This window comes from Pelecanus crispus, chromosome 9 (assembly GCF_030463565.1).
Source record: "Pelecanus crispus isolate bPelCri1 chromosome 9, bPelCri1.pri, whole genome shotgun sequence".
NCBI classification, from domain to species: domain Eukaryota; kingdom Metazoa; phylum Chordata; class Aves; order Pelecaniformes; family Pelecanidae; genus Pelecanus; species Pelecanus crispus.
Window position 1 is genome coordinate 30,482,484 of NC_134651.1, and position 19,030 is coordinate 30,501,513.

The 19,030-nt window shown below is 46.3% G+C and overlaps 2 protein-coding genes across 7 annotated transcripts; one reads left to right on the plus strand and one right to left on the minus strand.

Annotated features, from left to right (window-relative positions):
- Nucleotides 1–2,825: 2,825 nt before the first annotated feature.
- ING5 (inhibitor of growth family member 5) lies at nucleotides 2,826–10,882 on the minus strand. 4 transcript variants are annotated; one of them, XM_075717011.1, is made up of 9 exons: nucleotides 10,812–10,882; nucleotides 9,959–10,030; nucleotides 9,075–9,241; nucleotides 7,657–7,768; nucleotides 6,588–6,681; nucleotides 5,454–5,589; nucleotides 5,235–5,296; nucleotides 4,253–4,322; nucleotides 2,826–3,113 (listed from the first exon to the last, which is right to left on the minus strand). In XM_075717011.1, the coding sequence occupies exons 1-8, from the start codon at nucleotides 10,846–10,848 to the stop codon at nucleotides 4,280–4,282; spliced, it is 723 nt and encodes a 240-aa protein (XP_075573126.1). In that variant the 5' UTR covers nucleotides 10,849–10,882; the 3' UTR covers nucleotides 2,826–3,113; nucleotides 4,253–4,279. The 4 variants fall into 4 exon arrangements, 3 of the variants coding, with proteins under 3 accessions (XP_075573126.1, XP_075573127.1, XP_075573128.1); XM_075717012.1 differs by lacking the exon at nucleotides 10,812–10,882 and adding an exon at nucleotides 10,336–10,431; XM_075717013.1 differs by lacking the exon at nucleotides 10,812–10,882 and adding an exon at nucleotides 10,293–10,311.
- A 278-nt stretch (nucleotides 10,883–11,160) lies between these two features.
- Nucleotides 11,161–18,939, plus strand: DTYMK (deoxythymidylate kinase). 3 transcript variants are annotated; one of them, XM_075716510.1, is made up of 5 exons: nucleotides 11,161–11,290; nucleotides 11,662–11,770; nucleotides 13,341–13,431; nucleotides 15,605–15,802; nucleotides 17,745–18,939. In XM_075716510.1, the coding sequence occupies exons 1-5, from the start codon at nucleotides 11,161–11,163 to the stop codon at nucleotides 17,853–17,855; spliced, it is 639 nt and encodes a 212-aa protein (XP_075572625.1). In that variant the 3' UTR covers nucleotides 17,856–18,939. The 3 variants fall into 3 exon arrangements, with proteins under 3 accessions (XP_075572625.1, XP_075572626.1, XP_075572627.1); XM_075716511.1 differs by having other exon boundaries at nucleotides 15,677–15,802; XM_075716512.1 differs by lacking the exon at nucleotides 13,341–13,431 and having other exon boundaries at nucleotides 11,662–11,732.
- The last annotated feature ends 91 nt before the right edge of the window (nucleotides 18,940–19,030 follow it).

Below are 19,030 nucleotides of genomic sequence, written 5' to 3' on the forward strand. Positions count from 1 at the left end.
AAACCATGGAAACCACACTCGTGAGTGCACCTGACAGCTTCCTCTGCTGAAGCGTCCCCGGGGCAGAAGTCGCACTCTGCTGTGCCAAGATCCTCCTGTGGAAGCTTGTCAGCCATCTTGGCTGAGTCCAGCGACTCCACACAGAGCAGCGGGAGACCGCAGAGGAAATCCCCATGATCACCCTGGAAAGCAGAGGCCTAGCTCACGTGCAAGCTCCCCTCCTCGCTGCCCCGGCTCTGGGGGTTCCTCTCCCAGAGAAAGCAACTCAGCCGCTCTCCCAGTTTATGAGGAGCTGGGAACAGGCCCCTCTACGTGCGACACCCCCCGGCCAGGCGACGCCCCGGAGGCAGGGGATACGCGTCGCATAGCGCCTCAGACAGCTCTCCCTTCTGCTGTGACCAGCCACCCGCCAAACCCCAGCTGGGACACGGCAGCCTCACGCACCCCTCGGGCGGGGGCAAACCCGCCCCTCCCGCCACCGCTTCTGGGCCTGGCAGCCTCAGGCCTGCCCCGGCGCAGGCAGCAAGAGAGGCGGGGCGGCCGCGAGGCACCGCTGCGGCCCGCCCCGCCCCGCGCGCCCCGACGCGGCCAGGCCCAGGGGCGACTCCGCCCCCGCGCCCCGCGCACGCGCGCACCACCGGCGGGCAGCAGCGCCGCCTGGCGGCAGGAGGCCGCCGCAGCCCCCCCAGCGCCCGCCCGCCCGCCCCGCAGGACGGCGGAGCCGCACGGGTCCCGGCGCCCGCCCGCCTCCCGCGCGTCCTCGCAGGGCGCATCCGCAGCGCCCACGCCGCGTGTGCACAGCGCCCCCGGCCCGACGCGGCCCCACGCAGGGCACGCGCGCGTCCTCCTGTACAGCACAGCCTCGCACAGAGCCTGCCCGGAGCGCGCACCCGCAGCCTGCAGCCGCCCACGCGTCGCCACCACACAGCACTCCCGTGCTGCTGCAACACGCTCTTTTGTTCCCAAAAATACTTTATTTATAACAATATATCCATTATCTATAACATGATCCAAAAATACCGATATACATTTTTACTTTACATTCCTTTTTTTTTAATAAAAGATTTATATTCTCTTCCATTTACAAAGGGAACACAGATCTAATTCCTTTTAAAAATAGAACAATCGGGTTAAAGTCATTTCACCTCCAGTTTGGACAAGCTGGAATAAAGCTGAACCCCGCAGGGTATTTGGGTGCTTCGACAATCTTTAGTGGAACATTCCTTTACGTATCACAGTCTTGTTCACCCTTCTCCAGAAAAGTGTATTTAACACCGTACATTCAAAATTCAGGAGAAAGATTTAAATCCTTTAGTAAGCAAAAATGAAGGCTACTGGTATTTCTGTCTACAAGGAGTTTAAAAAAGTCTCTAAAGCCAGGTGTAAGCAGCCAAGAGATGCTCTTGAGCCCATCAGAGCCCCCGTGCTGATATGTTGAGTGGGACAGGTTATTGCTGGTATCAGATGTCAGATGTTCTGACATATGAGAGATGTTACATCATAAAGGACTATGTTGTACCTCACATCGTTCACGATCCCTAGCAAAGTATCTTTCCTTTTGAGGGCTGATGCTAACTTCTACAGCTTATTTTTCTTTTTGCTTTGCTGGTTAAAATGGAAAAAGTCTGCTCTTCTGAGCCCCAGAAAGTACTTGCTAACAAAATGCATTTTGCTGTCCTACCTGACCATCTTTTCTGAGCTGAGGGTGGTCAGCTTCACACTTATTCATCCGTAGCTGCGCACTTCCATAAGGGCATGTTTCCAGCAAGACATCCAGAGAAGTGCAGTGGAATTGTGAGATTGTTTCAAATCAAATGCTTAATCTATGGTGATACCGCTACTAATAAAGCCTTGGGGTGGGGGGGGTGGAGGGGGGTGGGAGAAAAAAAAGGCCTATACAATACCACTGGATGGAAGGGGAAAATAAAACCCGGAACGGCATCAACACTAGTCTTCAGGACGCAGTAACGCTCCGACGTTAATCCAGTGTAGCAGGTCAGTCGATGAGGTACAGGTCTCACTCACTGGTTACTGAATTACAGGCTGGCTCATGAGGTATCACAATTAAATTTGCTCTCAAAAAAAAGAGGCATAAAGAGGACTGACTGTATTTCTAAGTTCTGGTTTGTGTGACTGTACTTTTCCTCCTCCTTCCCTCCAGCAATCTGCTTTTAATTTGTCTGTGTGCTTTCCGGGTGCTATTACAATGGCAACAATGACAAATGCGCATAATCTTGTAAACATAATTATAGAAACTTCATATACAACATAGAGAGTGATGCAACGTAGTGAAGACATGTGCACCATCACACTTTAAGTGAAAGGACCCTGCAGACAGGTTTCTTTTTCCCATAGCAGATGCAATAAATCAAAATGTTCACAGAAAAGCTGTCTCAGTATCAAGAGGTTTCTTCTATGTCTGTCTGGACATACCTGCAGCATCTACAAAGCCCAACAGAGCAAAGAGGGGAAGGAAAATTGGCAAAAGCTGTGTTCTACTTTCTTTCATTGCAAAACACAAGAGGGTCAGTGTAACATGGAAAAGACTTTTTTCTTTTGGAAACAGGTGCCAAAATCTGACTAGAAGTGTTTTTTTCTTCTGTACTGTTTATTCAGACTATTTTTACAGCAGAACAAAAGCTTATCTGGAAGTTTCTTAATGCCTTTCCAGCAGTTTATACAAAGAGCTCCTGCACAGTGGTATGCAAAGTAGTACACAGCCTTGCACAGAGCTGCCATCAGCACCCATCAGGGATCACAACCAGCAAAGTTCACGAACCCTGGTGCCTACTCCTGCAGGGAGGTTTGGTCGGGGGCTTCCCCCCCCCCCCCCAGCAGAACCACCTTTTCCCACAACATCTTTTATTGTAGGTGGGTAAGCCCCACAATACAGGAGATATATATGAAGACAAGAGTTATCTCTGCTCTTCCCTCAAATTCTGCATCCACTATAACTCAGAGGAAGGAAAAAACATAAAGACTTTTGTTTTCCTACTCCTGATTTCCTTCTCTTCCTTCCGCTGCAGCAACTGACACTGTGATGACAGCAAGGATTCACATTCATAATCTGAAAGGCAGCTTAAAGAAGTCAAGAACATGCAAATGTGCCCCCACTAAAAAAAAAAAAAAGAAGTAATTTTAAAACATTCCTGCTGAATGGCCTTCTTCAATAGCAGTGCTTCACAGCAAATGCTATTCACTCCCCCCAAGCTACTGCCTTTCAGCTTTGCTGCTCCATCATAGGAATGTACACATTGTCCTTATGGAGCCTCCCCTTGAAGACTGTCTTCCTGATTTACCCAGGTGCAACACAGGCAAACACAAGTAACAAATATCAGGCCTTCATCTTATTTTATGAATAAATCTGACCTTCTATCTCTATAGGAATACTGTAGGTTTCATCTTCACAGTAATGTACTTAAAGGACCTTCAGAGAAATGGAAACAGCAGGAAAGAAAACGCCCTCTCGCAATATTACTGTCACTAAGAAACACTGCAGGACAATTCCTTTGCTATTTAAAGGTTTTCTCCCCAAATAGACAAACCTTTTCTAGAAGGAGGTGAAAAGTCTAATGGTTTGCTTCTGTTAAGGTTCATGTGAATGGGGGCAAGATCAAGTAAAATAAAGGCAGTGCAAAGGTAGACAGAAGAAATTCCCCAAAAGAGAAGATATGACCATACCTCTTTCCCATCCCTGCCCTGTCAAAACTAAGCATGGTACTTGGCTTTGAGGAAACGGACACTGGAAACAGTTAACCAGCTTTCCCGTTCCTTTCTATACTACAAAACCAAACAACAAACAGAATTCACACCTAAACAATGGAGCTTACTTCTTTCATGTAGGCTACATCACAGAAAATTCCTTCTCTGCCACACCAGGCTCCAGGCCTAAACTATTTCCATGATGATGATACACCATGCTAAAGATACAGCTATTTTACTCTGCAATGCCTTACGTGGTTTCACAGACTCCTATACACTAGCAGAGACTACAGCTACTGGCTGCCCTAGCACTTCATAGTAACACTGATTTCAATGCTCTGCAAGTGCAACATAAATAAAATCCCTGTGGCAAAGGGATTTGGGACTCCCTTCCAAAGTAATGAAAGAACAGGAATTACAACCGGCCACTGGACAATTAAATATCATACCAGAAAAAGAAGGAGGGTAGGTTAAAAAAAAACCAAAAAACCAAAAAAACCCAAAGATAATATTGCAGCATGAATGAAAGAATATATTAAATTCTTCTTGCCTCAGAGGATGCATTCCCCTCTACTCCTTACTTCTTTTTCTTTCTTTCCTGAACACAACGAGGACAAAACCTACAAGGAAAAAGAGGCAGTAATTAGTTCCTGAAGTTAACAACACATCACCCAAGAACTCTTTTTAATATTTGGGAACGAGTGGGTGGGAGGGTGGTTTAAAAACAGCTAATTTAAGCAACTGCAAAAATTTTCACCACATGCAGGAAGCCTGGGCAAACAGGAAAGGAACTGTACCAACTCGTGTGGGCAGAAGTGACAGCACTAGAAGGCTTCCAGGGCTCATGAGCCCCTCACAGCTGTGATTCACCTTATTTCATTCACCTAGAAGTTACTCCAAGTTTGTCACACAAGCTTCCTCTACAGGCAAAAGATATGCTCCTCCAATTCATTCCTTCCTCTCCCTCCAGTGATTGCAGTTCATTTTCACTTAAGCCTGTTTCCGATAGTCATCTTGTTAATTAGATGAGAGCAGTCCATTAAACAGAAACAAAGTAGAGAACAAACCTATGATTCTTTCCAAGATGAACACATATGTAAGCAAAACCTAGAGCAGTCTTCAAACTTTGCTTCCAGAAGTGAAAAAAATAAATACACGTCTCTTCTCAGTTGTAACCACAACCATGCGACAATACAGAAAACCTGAGATGTAACATGTACATGTTTACACAAGCCTCAGATCAAAACCTGCTCTGTTTATCATACAATTTTGCATATACCCAGGTCCTTGTTTCGCTCCCATCAGATTCTAACACTCCCTTGGATATAGACTTTAGGAAGCAGGTTTCACTTGTGCATTCTACCTTCACACAAACACAATCGCAAACCACAGAGGATGCAAAACCTCTGATGACAAGAGCAAAGCTCCTCTGCCAGGAAAGGTCACAATGGGGTTTTAATTCTTATTGCGATTCCTGTTGAGGCAAATTGTAGCCTGATAAAAATCAAAAAGCTATATGTTGTCACACTTACCATTTCCCTTTTGGTTTGGTGGTGAGGTCCACACAAGCAAAGTGGAACCATTCAATTGGGCACTGCAAAATAGAAAGGACAAACTCACAGAGGAAATGCTTAGTGTTTCACAAATGTTACTTTCATTTTGTATGATCTAGTTGAGCAAATAACCCCTCTTGGATTTCACAGTGTTGTGATGTAGCGAACATCTGAAAACAAATCATCTCAAGTGCTTACATCTTGGTTGTCACAGCCAATCATTTCTCCGTAGGACACCTGGTGACACAGGCAGTAGGTAGGTTCATTGGGGTCCACTGGCATGTCTAGGACATCTGAGGGATGCACCGACAGGATGGTATCAGCAAACTCAGATCTGTGGACAAGTACAGATTGAGGATAAAACATTTTTCAGTTGTAGGCAACACCATGTTTCCAAGGTCTAAACCCCACTTGGGAAAATCAGTTTTTAACACTATCTTCCCTAAAACACACTGACTTTACTTCACAGTTTGGATTACATAATCACATATTATCCAATAATTAAAATCATAATGTAGGTTTGATCAAAGACAAACATGAGCTTGACTATAAAGGATTAAGAGAATTATTTGTAGATGCCATGACTACAGTAACAAAATTAACATACAGATCACTTCTGCTTGTGGACAGAAGAATCTGAGTTTTTCCCCCAATCAGTTTTAATATACATATTCTTTTCTCCTTGCCAGGTATGAGTGAACCCCCTTGCTCTGACAGGAATGTATTAAGCTGACATGTCAGTAATGCTCAGTGGTAACTATTCTTTTCTTTTCTGCCCCTCCATTTAGCCAATTGAAAAATAAGAATTAACATGTCCCCTCTAATATAAATCATACGATAGAGAGAGGACATGCTTTCTTCCTTGCTTCACAAAACCACATTAGATTACTCAAGACTATTTAGAACATGATTATTTGAAAACAACCCCCAAAATACTCCAAGACGTCTAGAACAACAATAAAACATTGTTTTTTGTCTCAATGGGCAAGTGTTTCTTTTTACAATCGAGACCACAAGCAACTGTTAAAAATAGCCGCATGACAAAAATCAAAGCTATTTTCTCCCAGCTTGCCAACACCAACAGAGACGCTGATCTTGTCCTTCCAGACAGAGGGCATTCCAAGCATGCCAAGTTTCCACATGCCAACCATAGAGTCAAGTAACAAAGCTGACCTGTCCTAAGCAGGACGCTAAGGAAATGGAGTAAGACCATAACACTCTTAACACCGCTCACCATCCAGACACAAGTCATGAATAGGGTAACATGAGCATCCAGAAAATTCAAGAAGTGTCAAGCCAAAGTCACCAGAGCTGTGACTGGGTATGCCTTACCCTCCTTTGAGTTTCTTTTTCTTTGGTGTATCTTCTTCAGATGTTCGCCTGCCTCGACCGCGAGAGCCTCTCTTGTCTTTCTGACTTCGTCCCTCTATAAAGGAAAAAAACCCATCATTTCAATTTATTTGAATACCAGAAAAATCCCCAGATCTTTTTCTTTGGATGCATTTATTGTTTTGAAATCCTTCTTTCATATGTAATTGAATATGAATGCTGCTTCTGAAATACATTCTTATGCCACAAACATGTCAAATTGGCAAGTAGTACGACTGAGCACCAAACTCTTGCATTTGCAGTTTTGGCAATTAAATCGTTACAGTACAATGGTAGCCCATATTGTTGCACAAGATATAAATAGCATCATATTTGATTAGACATGCTGTGATTTTTTTTTTTAAATCTCAGTATATTTTTAAACACTCAGCCAGTTAATTGGTTACTCAATAACTAATGTAACTTTTATCTCCACATCCCCAATCTTACTCCTTATTTCTTAGTTCAAAGGCATAAAGCTGTACTGCTGTTAACCATGCTCAAATTTCACTGTAATCATATGAGATTTTCAGTATACATTACAGAAACTGGTACTTTCCTTCAGCTCCTAATTTTTCCTGCTCTTTTCAGCTTGATTAGTATTCAAATTCTGGTAAAGGGAGGAAAATAGGCAAATCTCTCCTCAAAACAGTCTTAGAACTTACTCAGCAACAGGTCAAGCCTGAAACTAAAATTGTTACACTCAAGAGCTGCAAGAACATCAGGTCAATTTTGTCACAGTTAGCTCCCCCTTGGCCAGTAGCCTCCTTACAACCTGTAACCGTGGGCCACCTCAGGGTGATCTGGGAAGCAGAGACAGTAAGTTAGATCCCAGCACTAGATTTTTCTTCATCTGTTTATTGCCCACCAGAACACTGTAAATATTTAAGGAGCATTAAAAACAAGTAGAGAAGTATGCTATGGTGTACTACTTTTCTTTCTCCAGAAATAACAGCTTACTTTATATCTTAGCTTTTCTGGTTAGATACGCTCAGTGCTGGAAAAGACTGTCAAACACATAAAATTTACACACTTTTCAGGCTTCGAGATCCAGGGTTTTCAAAGTCACTGCCCTCCAGTTTATCTTTCAGATCTGCTTCAAACCGTGCCAAGTCTGCATCCAGCCGGCGGATATGCTTATCCACCTGGGTAGAAGAGGAAACCACAAACTGAATTAAAAAAATAAAAAATCCCCAAACGAAAACAGGAAGGTCTAAAGCCATTACTGGCATGAACAAGACTATAATACTTTAGAGCAAGGCATGAAAGAGGTATGAAACTGGATAGAGGGCAATGGTATACACAAAGGGAATTAAAGCAGAGAGAAAAAGAAAATGCCAAAGGAAAACAGGAAAAAGCAAGAGGACCTAATCCCAGTCCAGGCAAAGAGAAAGGAAGGAAAAGGGAGAAGGAGGTGGTATAAAGGAGAGTCAAAGCAACTCACACTATTCAAAGAAATTTAGTAATAAATACAGGCTTCTGCTGACTATCTCCAATATCAAGTCAATACAAGTTTAGTAAGTACCTTGTGCTACCCTAGTTGCAATGAAGTGGCTTACAGAACAGAGATGTAGCAAAGGTATTTTAAGCCACCACCCCCACACAGTGCTGCAATACCCAGTCCTCAAATTAGTGGTTATCTAGGACACTTTTCAATCCCTGTGAAATAATTTTCTTTACTGCAGTATTTGATGGCAATGAAATGTACTGCAGCTGCAGACATAGCAAAACCCAAAGCAGCTCCAGAAGCTGGACAAAACATACTAAGTACAGTCAAAAGGATTCACCTCGCTCAAGTTTTATCCATGGGATAAAATACACAAAGATAAGACTTATTCAAGGGACAGCTAAATGGACACAGGAGTAGGGGTAGAAGAGAAAAGTGGAAAGCTGCATCTTAAGAAATGAGATCTTCCCGTCAGGTCCATATTGGAAAGTCTGGTGTCCAATATACAACCAGGATGGTGGAGCTGACAGGTCTGCTTTCTTTTGTCACTTGGAAACAAAGGTAACTGAGCACATTTCCCTCAATTGCTCTATAATATAGTACTGAAGTTGACTTCAAAAAATGTTGTTTATGACTAAGACCAGCCCTAAATAAATTATTGGGTGACAGGGGAGCTGCTAGGGAGGAAGGAGTGGGATAAACTTGCTGGCATTATTACACAGCAGAGGAGTACTATCGATCAAGCAGTCTCCAACTGGGATAAACTCATTTAACCTTTCACCAGAAGAGAAGCCTACTCGACACAAAACCTGCTAATGCAAGGGAGGGCAACACTAAGAAAAATAAGCTTGAGAAACAGTAATTTGTTTCAGTAAGATATTTAACCCAAAACATGAATATGTCAGGAAAAACGGATGCTGTGGAAATGTCTTCCATGTCCACCAGCAGCCCCATTCCAGAGTATGGCCGTTTTTAACAGAAGTCTCACTGGTTGTGATCCTCACCATCTCGTATGTCTGCATGGCCAGCTGGACTTTATCATCACTGTACTCTTTACATTTGCTGTAGGCACTCTGGATTTTCCTCAGGTGTTCCACTCGCTCCTCGGGTAACATGTTCTTCACTGATTCAATGTATTCTGCTGCAAGACTGTCAATTTCTGCTTTCTTATCTGAAAAGCAAAATACATACACGTGAGAAAGCTGTCTGCCAAAGCAAGTATTTTTTTCTTCTACCTCTTTATGCTATTTAAAAGACCTCTCCTGACAGTTTTCTGACTTCCCCTGATCCCTTAATGTATATACCTTTAAAAAAAGAAAAAAAAGAAGTTAAAGGTGTTCACTCTTCAACACTTGTGGTGTGATTGTGATTTCTCAGGTGTTTTACAGTTAATTCAGAGGAGGGGCTCACAGTTAAGACCAGAAACCGAATCAATGGGTTCACAAACTTCAGCCTCTCTTCCCACACACAGAACATTATATTTATATTTACTACACAGCTGTTTACCATTCTAATGGTTCAAATTGAAAATCAGTAATGTGCAACCAGATACCAATACAAACCTCAAAAAGGAAAAAAAAAATCGGTCTTGCAAGACACACAGCAATCTACAGTTCAGTAGATGTGGAAATGCACACAAGTAAGGCCATCTAAGGGGCCATCAGGTACAGCTACAAACTAACATGCAACTGGTGAAAAAAAATCTTAGTCCTGTGAGCTGGAGCCCTCACACAAAAAGAAACAAATGCTGCACAGCTCTCAGGTGAAGAAAAGGAAAAGCAGTAGAGAGGAGACATGTCCTCCAAAGCCAAGTCTCCACAGGGCTCTTCCCGTCTTTCTGGTCAAGGCTCTCTATCAAGATCTCGCTTACCGAAATACCTGAACACACCTTCTGTTCTCTGATCCAACTCCCGCATCAGCTGGAAGTTCCTTTGCAGCTCACAAGGTAGGTTTTCGATACCTGAAGCATAAAGGCCAAAAAATACTGCAGCCTGCTCTCCTCATAGCAGCCATACCGCTTTTGACATGCAACACTGAACCAACTCAGCAGAGCTAGAAGCACCACTGCCTTACAGGGCCAGCAGTTGGATCACCCACAGCTATGCTAAACGTACACATGCCAATGCAGCGTGCAACCCTCTGTTGTTGACTAGAAGCGCTCTTGAGAACAAAGCCTTTGCAACAGGAGGGCTGCACTTGAACGCACGCTTAGTTTGACATACGGTACACCGTCCATTTACGTGAGGAGAGCTTAGGTACACGTACGCGGGCACACAGATCTTCGCGGGGCTGACACTTATCCAGCAGCCGCTTTACTCCCGCTGTTTATTAGCGAGCCGGCCGCGCACAGCGTGAGGGCCCGAGCCGCCTGCCGGGAGGGCGGAGCCCCGAGCCCTCCGCGCCTTGGCCGGCCGGCCGTCACCAACGCCGTGGCCGGCGGGGGCCGCGTGTGACAGCGCGGGGCGGGGAGGGGGGGGCGCGGAGCGGCCTGCCAGGCGGGACAGCCAGGACCCGCGCAGCCGCCCATCGCCTCACCTCCCCGCTTCCCGGCGCGCACCGCTGACGCACCGCGGCGGCGGCTGATGACGTGCAGCGGCACCGCCCCCCCGCGCCCAGCCCGTGGCGCAGTTCTAATTCCCGCGCCGCTGCCGCCGCCCCCGCCCCGTCCGCCGCTCGCTCGTGCGCCCCCCCCTCCCCGCCCCACGCCCCCCCCCCCCGCTCGCGCGGAGCCCCGCGCTCACTGTCCAGGTAGTGCTCCAGGTACATGGCCGTCGCCATCTTGCGGCCCGCGCCCCGCCGCCGCCGCCGCCGCTTCCCGCCGCCTGCCGGGCCCGCATGACAAGGGCCGCGGCCCCAGCCTCATCCCATATTCATAGTCTGCCCGGCGCCCATTGGTCGCCGGGGACGCTCCTGCTGCATATTCATGAAGGACAGGGCGGGTGGGGGGCGGTGCCTCCCTTCCCGCCTCGCCGCCTTTCTGGAGCACAGCCGCGCCTCTGTGCCCTTCCGCCGCCTGGAGTGGGGCGGCGGCGCTCGCCGGGATTGGCCGGGCCGTGGCGGAAGGGGCGGGGCGGGCGGAGCGCGCGCGCTATGGCGGGACGGCGCGGGGCGCTGATCGTGCTGGAGGGTGTGGACCGCGCCGGGAAGAGCACGCAGGGCCGCCGGCTGGTGGAGGCGCTGCGGGGCGACGGCCACCGGGCCGACCTCCTCCGCTTCCCGGGTACGGGGCCTGCCGACGCCCGGGGGGAACGGGGGCGGGGGGAGGCGAGGGAGCCCCGCTAGGCCGGGCCGCGGCGCCCGGTGTGCCCCCCGGGGGGGGGGGGGGGGAGGCGCTATCCGAGGGCTCTCGGGACACACCCGGCCCCTGACTTCCTTCTACCTGTGACAAACAGACATACCCCCGCCTCCGGACGGACTGACCTCATCCCACCCGTGACAGACAGGTAGACCCCCACCCTGGACAGACCGAACTCCTTCCCACCCGTGACAGACAGACCCTGGACAGGCTGACGTTCCCCGGGACAGATGGACAGCCCTTTGGTGAAAGCAGCTCAGGGCAGCATTTGCTCCTTCTCGCCCTCTTTCCTACAGATAGAACAACGGAGATTGGGCGGCTGATCAGCTCCTACCTGCTGAAGGAGAAGAACCTGGAGGACCATGCTGTTCACCTGCTCTTCTCTGCTAACCGCTGGGAACATGTGTAAAGATAATGTTTGTTAAGTTGTAAAAGAAAAATGCATGGTGTTGAATCCTCCCAGGGCTTTAGCTTGCAGTGGGTACAGTAGGTATGAGAGTATGATCCTGTTTAGCAAGGGAAACATGGCTGGAAGCAATGTCTTAAGAACTCGTACAGCTTTGGATTTAATCTTAGATCAAATCCCATAGTTTGGTGTTTTGAAATCATTAGATGTGATATTTCTAATCCCTATGCCATACTGGATTCAAGAATTGGGGACCTGAGACTGTACCAGCCTAGACTGTGAATTTGCTTTCTTTCCTGAATGAAGAGGCCTTGCTTTGCAAGGAAGTCTGTGTGAGTGACAGAGTCGTTAAGGAACTGTATCCAAACTTCCCTTCTAGCCGAAGGCTGCATTCAGCTGCAAGTGGCTGTCCTTGCTTTTGGCCCTTGAGTCTTTGTGTGTGGAACTAGGGAAATCGGTGTTGGCTGTTGTTTTTACCTGGAAATCTATACTACAAAATGTTGTCATTTTAAAAAAATCTTTGCTGATTCTGCTCTAGTGGTGGTGCCAAGTAAACTGGGACAGCATAAGGCAGATGAGTGAGCTATAATAAAAAATGTCATTGTCGTGAATAAAGGACACTTTGACTGAGGCAGAGTGTGTCTTGGTTTCAGCTGGAATAGAGTTAATTTTCTTCCTAGTAGCAGGCATAGTGCTGTGTTTTGGATTTAGTAGGAGAAGAATGTTGATAACACACTGATGTTTTAGTTGTTGCTAAGTACTGCTTATGCTAGTCCAGGACTTTTCAGCTTCCCATGCTCTGCCAGGTGCACAAGAAACTGGAAGGGGGCACAGCCAGAATAGTTGATCCAAACTGACCAAAGGGCTGTTCCATGCCATATGGCATCATGGGCAGTAAAGAAACTGGGGGGGGGTTGACCGGAGAGCAGCGATTGCTGCTTGGGAACTGTCTGGGTATCAGTCAGCGGGTGGTGAGCAATTGCATTGTGCATCACTTGCTTTGTATATTATTATTATTCTATTGTTATTATTATCATTACTATTTTACTTTATTTCAATTATTAAACTGTTGTTATCTCAACCAGGGAGTGTTTCTCACTCTTACTCTTCCGAATCTCTCCCCCATCCCATCAGGGTAGGGGGAGTGAGCGAGCGGCTGCATGGTGCTTTAGTTGCTGGCTGGGGCTAAACCATGACAGAGTGTATCACAAATCTACTGCACCACTTAAAAAGGGAAGAGGACTAAGCTGGTCATGTTGAATATAGTTCAGCTGTGATCTTGCCTGTAAGCCATGGAGCTGCCTAGAGCTGCCCTGCACTGGAGCACCCTGAACTTGGGTGTCTTGAAAGGGTATTTGCTTAATGTCTCTTAGAGGACAGAATACAAATAAATATTTATCCACAATCAGCATCACAGATAACCCTGACACTGCTAATTGATCACTGTTAATGATGACATATGTTAACAGAGAAGCACTGTCCTTATGAGCTGTCTTTTAGATGAACTCGTTTCATTTGTATCACTATAAAGAACTGTAATTATTTTTTTTTCTCCCACATGGTTTTCAGACCATTGATGAAAGAGAAACTACATCAAGGGATCACGCTTGTGGTTGACAGATATGCCTTTTCTGGAGTGGCCTTCACAAGTGCCAAAGAGGTGAGTGACACAGCAGCCCCTGCCCCCCTCTGTATGTGGGAAAGCAGCTCCAGTTAGAGGCCTGATATGTCTGTGTGCGTGGCTGAGGCTCCTGAGGACTGGGGAAATGTGGATTGAAATCAAAGGATGGAAGTTTCAGATCAGGTATTGACATGGTCTGTTTGCCTGGGTCTACCCCTTCCCCAGAAAGAGCAGAGAAACTCATTTGGTTACTTTTTGTAAATCTGGAGAGACTCCTGGCTGTAGGGAAGCTGGCCTGTTTGACTGTGGAGAATGATTATGTGAGTTTATTTGAGATTCTCCACACTTGCTCTGGCCACTGGCGCATAAATCTGCAAAGAATAACAGAACCATGTACATTGGAAGGGACCTGTGGAAGTCAGAAAGCCCAACCTCCTGCTCAAGAGTAAGCCTGATGTCAGGCAGGCTGCTTGGGGCCACATCCAGCAAAGGTTTGAGTATCTCCAGACATGTAGATCCACAACCTTTCCGGGCTCTTTTTTCAGTGTTTTCTCATGCTCATGGTAAAAATTATTTTATTAATTTAGCGTGAACTTCTCATGTTTCCACTTGTGCCTTTTGGCCTGTCCCTGCTTTCAAGACAACTCAGCTCTGTCAGCTTCCCTTTGGGTCATTCTAGACAGCTCTAAGATCCTCCTGAGTCTTGTGCTCATTCTTGTGCTCTGAGGAGGCTGTCCTGGAAGATCAACCAGCTCTCCTGGGCCTCTTTGCCTTCCATGTGAGTTTCCTAGGGCATCCTGCTAAGAGGTCCCTAATAAACAGAAATCTCTCTCCTGAAGTTCACACTGGCGATTCTGTTTGTCTTATTGACTCCTCTCCAGACTAAACCACCATCGCATGTTTGCTGCAGCCAAGGCTGCCCTTGCCTTTCACATCTTCGACCAGTTCTTTCTTGTGAGTAACAAATCCAGCAGGGCACCTCCCCTTGCTGGCTTATCGATCACTGTGTCAAGAATTTCTTCAGCATGCTCCAGAAACCTGGATTGCTTGTGCCCAGCAGATAGGCAGGTGTTTGAGATCCTCCATGAATACCAGGACCTGCAATTGTGATCCTTCTTCCAGCTGTCCAAAGAAGGTTCCTCAACATCCTCTCTTCAACCAGGCAGTCTGTAGCAGGCCCCACCCCAACATCACCTGTGTTACTCTGCCTTGGTTGTGCTGCTTTCAGGTGAACCTCCATTATTGTATCATCCCTGAGACATTTCCTCTCTGCCTCCCATCTTCAGTTTTCTACAGATTGCAAACCTCCTGACATAGGTAGCTTAGGTAGCTGCACTGGCTTAGCAAGCCTGTTTGCATACAGATACTGTTGTCACACTTCATCACATGTATCCCATTCCTGCTCAGTAGCCATCAATCCTCAAAGAACATCCTGTGATTGTAGACGCTGAAGCCCTGCCTGCAACATGAGCTGTGCAGCTGAGAGTTGACCTACATTCATTCCTGCCCAAGCCTTTCCCTCCTTCCTGGAAGGATTGAGGAGATCCTGGGGTGCCCTGCACCCTCACCTCCAGAGCCCTGCAGTTGCTCTTGATACATTTAAGATCACCCTGATAGGTGCCTATGTGGATGAGGAGTAAGTGGACAAGCCTCAGTGGTCTCTCCGCAACATTGTGGATTCACGTGCCCTGATGGAAGTCTTCAAATCTATCAACAAGATCTGAAAGTTGGAAAGCTTTGTCTCTTGTGTCTGGGCTGAAATGCCTGGGTAGGCTGAGAAAGCATAGGGTAGGTATTTGAAAAGGAATATCTATGGAAAGATCCACACGAAAGCTGCATGGTGTTTGTATTTGGGAGCAGATTTCTTTTGGACTGGTAACAGCTGTATGGAGACTGAGAATATGAGTTGGTATTTAGCTCTGATGGCCTCTGCAGAAGAGATGTTAAAATCTTTAGCTCTCTCTGACCTCAGTGAGCATGAGAGGTGCACAGCACCTAGCAAAATCTGGCCACCCACAATTACCAGGACCAAATTCCCACATGATAAGCTGGGATATCTCCTTTTCAGTTTGTAGGCCTGTACTTAGTGTTTCGGGGCTGCATCTCTTCTCTGGCTGTTTCTTCCCCACCTCCCTCTCTAGCTAACTGGCTTCTTTCCCTTCTTTGCATTCCTTTCTTTCACCTCCGACTTGGTTGTCTTTGTTTGGGACAGAACTTCTGCCTGGACTGGTGCAAGCAGCCTGACATTGGACTCCCAAAGCCAGATCTGATTCTGTTTCTTCAGTTAAGCCCGGAGGAAGCAGCAGAACGAGGGAACTTTGGAAATGAACGTTATGAGAACAGCTCCTTCCAAGAGAAAGTTCTGCAGTCCTTCTATCATCTGATGAAGGACAAGACATTAAACTGGAAGGTGAGGAAATAACCCTAACAGGCTTGTCACAGTGGGTGGGGGTGTCTCATGAGAGCTCCTGGATTGTGCCCATCGCAACCCTGTGCTCCCCCTTCCTGCTCCTGGTCAGGGGGAGATGTTGGAGACCAGCTAAGGGCAGTGTGGCTTGTGGCAGAGAGGATACCTCCCTGTTCCAGGACACCCTATGCGGCCCCACTGGGGTGGGGGAAAGACTTTCGGGTTGGTTGGTTTTTCAAAAGAGGTTTCTGGTAATCATTTGCTTTCTTAAAGACAAACTGACAAACTTGGGTAAGAAGCAGTGGGACACACCCATGTACTCTGTTTTCTTGGAGTCTTGCAGCATACCAACGAGTCTGGAATCCCTGAAGGTTTTTGGGGCCCTCTGGCAGCTTGTGTCTCCCTTACTGATCATCACCTTCCTTCTTACATGGCCAGTTTATATCAGTATTTGCTGTCTTACTGCTACCAGAAGTCTCTCCAAATACATGATCTTTTTTGTTCCATGCTGCTGCATCGCTTTTCCTTCTTGTTCAACCCTTGGAGCTGTTTGCAGAGGGCTGCACAGTCAGCAGCCTTATCCCAGAAGAGGAAGCATTACCTATTTATCCTGTGTGTAGATCATCTAGGCTGAGGTTTTCTGATGGGAGCATCCTTTTTACCGTCTGTATCACACTGCCAGAGCTTGATCATGAGATACGCGTTGTATCTTCTATTACTTCTGTAGCTTTCACCCAGACATAGGAGGACACATGTTATGGATAAGTCACTAGTAGCCAGAAGCTGGAGATGTACACAGACTTGCCAAATGAGCAGACTATGTAAGGTAAAAATAATTCTTCACAGCCTGTTTCAGGTAAACATGATTCTTTAACATGAAAGGAGTTTTCACTTAAAGTATCAGCAACATGTCTATTTAAAATACTCCAAAGGGCACAACTATCAAACAGCTATATATTAGAATAGATGATGAAGAGATGACAGGTGTCACTGAAATGAGCATGGAAATCCAGTTTCAGTACACATTAAAGGTATAGTCAGCATTCCTGTCTCCTTGCCACTCAGTATCAGATAGAATAACAGACATCAAACATTGCCAAAGAACTGTTTAGTCCAAGGCATGAAACACAGCTTGGTACCATCAGTTACATGAATAAATTGAGATCAGCAAGCTGCTTGAGGATATTGTGTGAGCACAAAGGTGGGGTGCTGGCTGTGCTGTAATGAGAAGTCTATTGCATATCCTCACAGCCTGCTCTTTCTCAGCAATGCTGCATGGACCAGTGTTGCATAGGTCACTGATAAATCTGCACCTCTCTAGATCTTTTCACCAAATCCTTTCTTCACCTTGGTCACCCCCTCAACTGCACAGGAGTGATGCTGCTATTCTTTAAATGTCAGGCTGAGGAACACCAGCATTGTATAGCTCTACCACCTTTACTGACCTCAGCTTGCAGTATTTAAAAAGAACCCCAATGAAGCTGAAACTGGAACATCACATGATGGATTTTTAGAAGTTCCTGCTATCATGGGTGGAGTTTATTTTGAAGAACCACTGAAGGATCAATACACTGATGGTTGTGGGGGACTACAGTACAGGATGAAGAACATTTACCTGCCTTTAGGTCATATGCCCTAAAGACTTGGCAAACAACATGCAGCAGCAGCAGTTTCTTCCTGTTTCCCTTCATCAGCAGCAGTTTCTTCCTGTTTCCCTTCATCCAGCCCCACATCTTCTTAAATGTCTATTCCTAAATAAAATAGATTTTTCCAATTCCACTCCAGAAATAGTGCACAGAAGGTATAATTCACTCCTTTCACTGCTCATGAATAGTAACAATATTGAGTAATGAGGGAAGCAGATATTACAACAAGGTGAGTTTTTCTCATTTAGTGTTGGTAATTGAGGATCATGTTTCTGTTTTTTTTTTCGTCTTTGAAACAGACAATGGATGCTTCAAAGAGCATAGAAGACTTGCACAGAGAAATCAAGTCCGTTGCAGAGGAAACCATGCAGGAGGTTCAGAATAAACCTTTGGGACAACTCTGGAAATAAAACTTTATACAGGTTACTCTTTTAGACCTAAGGAAAAACTCACCTTTTGGATCTTCCTTGCTTGGGTAACTCCTCTGCATCACCTTCCAGTAACTACAGCTTGGATCCTGTGTGTTCTTCTGGGTCCAGCATGGTGCTGATGTCCTTGTGATTTTATCTGCTCCTCCCCTCCATCCTGCATAGTCCTGCTATATTTTATAAATGAACATGCAATAAGCATGTAACAAATTCCTTATAAAAACCTCCCTACCTCAAGTAGGAGCTCTTGTTCTAGCCCCAGTCCTGTAGTGCAGATGTGGGTATGGAGCCCAGGGCTGCCCCTGGATATGGACAGCAGCAACAGGCAGGCAACACCCTTCGCAGTTTCAGGGAACTGCCATGTTTCTGATTCTTCTGTCTCTAGTAAATCCATCCCCTGTGCTGAAACCAGTTTGTAGACGACTTGCTAATAAATTATTCTTTTAAAAATTTTGCACAGGGCATTTTTTTCCCAGTATGATCATTTATCTTCTAGAAGGATATATAGGAGGTGAAGGTGCTGCGGTTCAGGCACTAAATCCAGGGAGAGCAAGCAGTTTGCTAGAGCTGTGGAATGAAGGGAGAGATGAATTCAAGTCTGCTTCCCAGTTGTTCAGCAAGAACAATGCAGAAACTGAACTGCTATGAGCAGGTAAGAGTCTGAAATAGATGTATTAACTCATAGCAAGGCCAGTGTGAAGGGTGAGTTACTATTATTACTAGACTGGTCAACTTACTCCTGTGGCCAAGATCAGAGAAATAGTCACCTGTGACCCCTACACAGACCCCAGTACAAATTAAACAGCTCAGCACAGGCTGCCAAATGAGATCAGCTATGAATTCATCTAAGTCATCAGTAATGATCAGCAAACTACAATAAACTGGAATGTTAAATTGAATTATTTGCAAGGTGCACTGAGATATGGGGATGACCAGGAGAGTTGATGTCTCTACCAGCTGGACAGTTAACTCACCTTTGCACAGTGTGGGCTGGACTGATCTCCAAGCTGGCAAATACAGACACTAAATGCTGCTCTGAGAGAGAGAGAGAGAGAGGTGGATTGTGGTGTTACAGCCCCCCCCCCCCCCCCCCCCCTTCTGAGATCCCAGGAAAAGCCCTATTGTGTTGTTATCTCGATCATAACGACTTGGGCATC

Bases quoted from the DNA above. Each gene is read 5' to 3' on its own strand.
- DTYMK (XM_075716510.1), top strand. From the start codon at position 11,161: ATGGCGGGACGGCGCGGGGCGCTGATCGTGCTGGAGGGTGTGGACCGC. The intron at 11,771-13,340 runs GTAAAGATAATG...CATGGTTTTCAG, and splicing joins GCTAACCGCTGGGAACATGT to ACCATTGATGAAAGAGAAAC. The intron at 15,803-17,744 runs GTGAGGAAATAA...TCTTTGAAACAG, and splicing joins ACAAGACATTAAACTGGAAG to ACAATGGATGCTTCAAAGAG.
- ING5 (XM_075717011.1), bottom strand. From the start codon at position 10,848: ATGGCGACGGCCATGTACCTGGAGCACTACCTGGACA. The intron at 9,242-9,958 runs GTGTGTTCAGGT...TTTGCTTTTCAG, and splicing joins GTTGGATCAGAGAACAGAAG to ATAAGAAAGCAGAAATTGAC. The intron at 4,323-5,234 runs GTAAGTGTGACA...TTTTCCTTGTAG, and splicing joins ACCAAACCAAAAGGGAAATG to GTTTTGTCCTCGTTGTGTTC.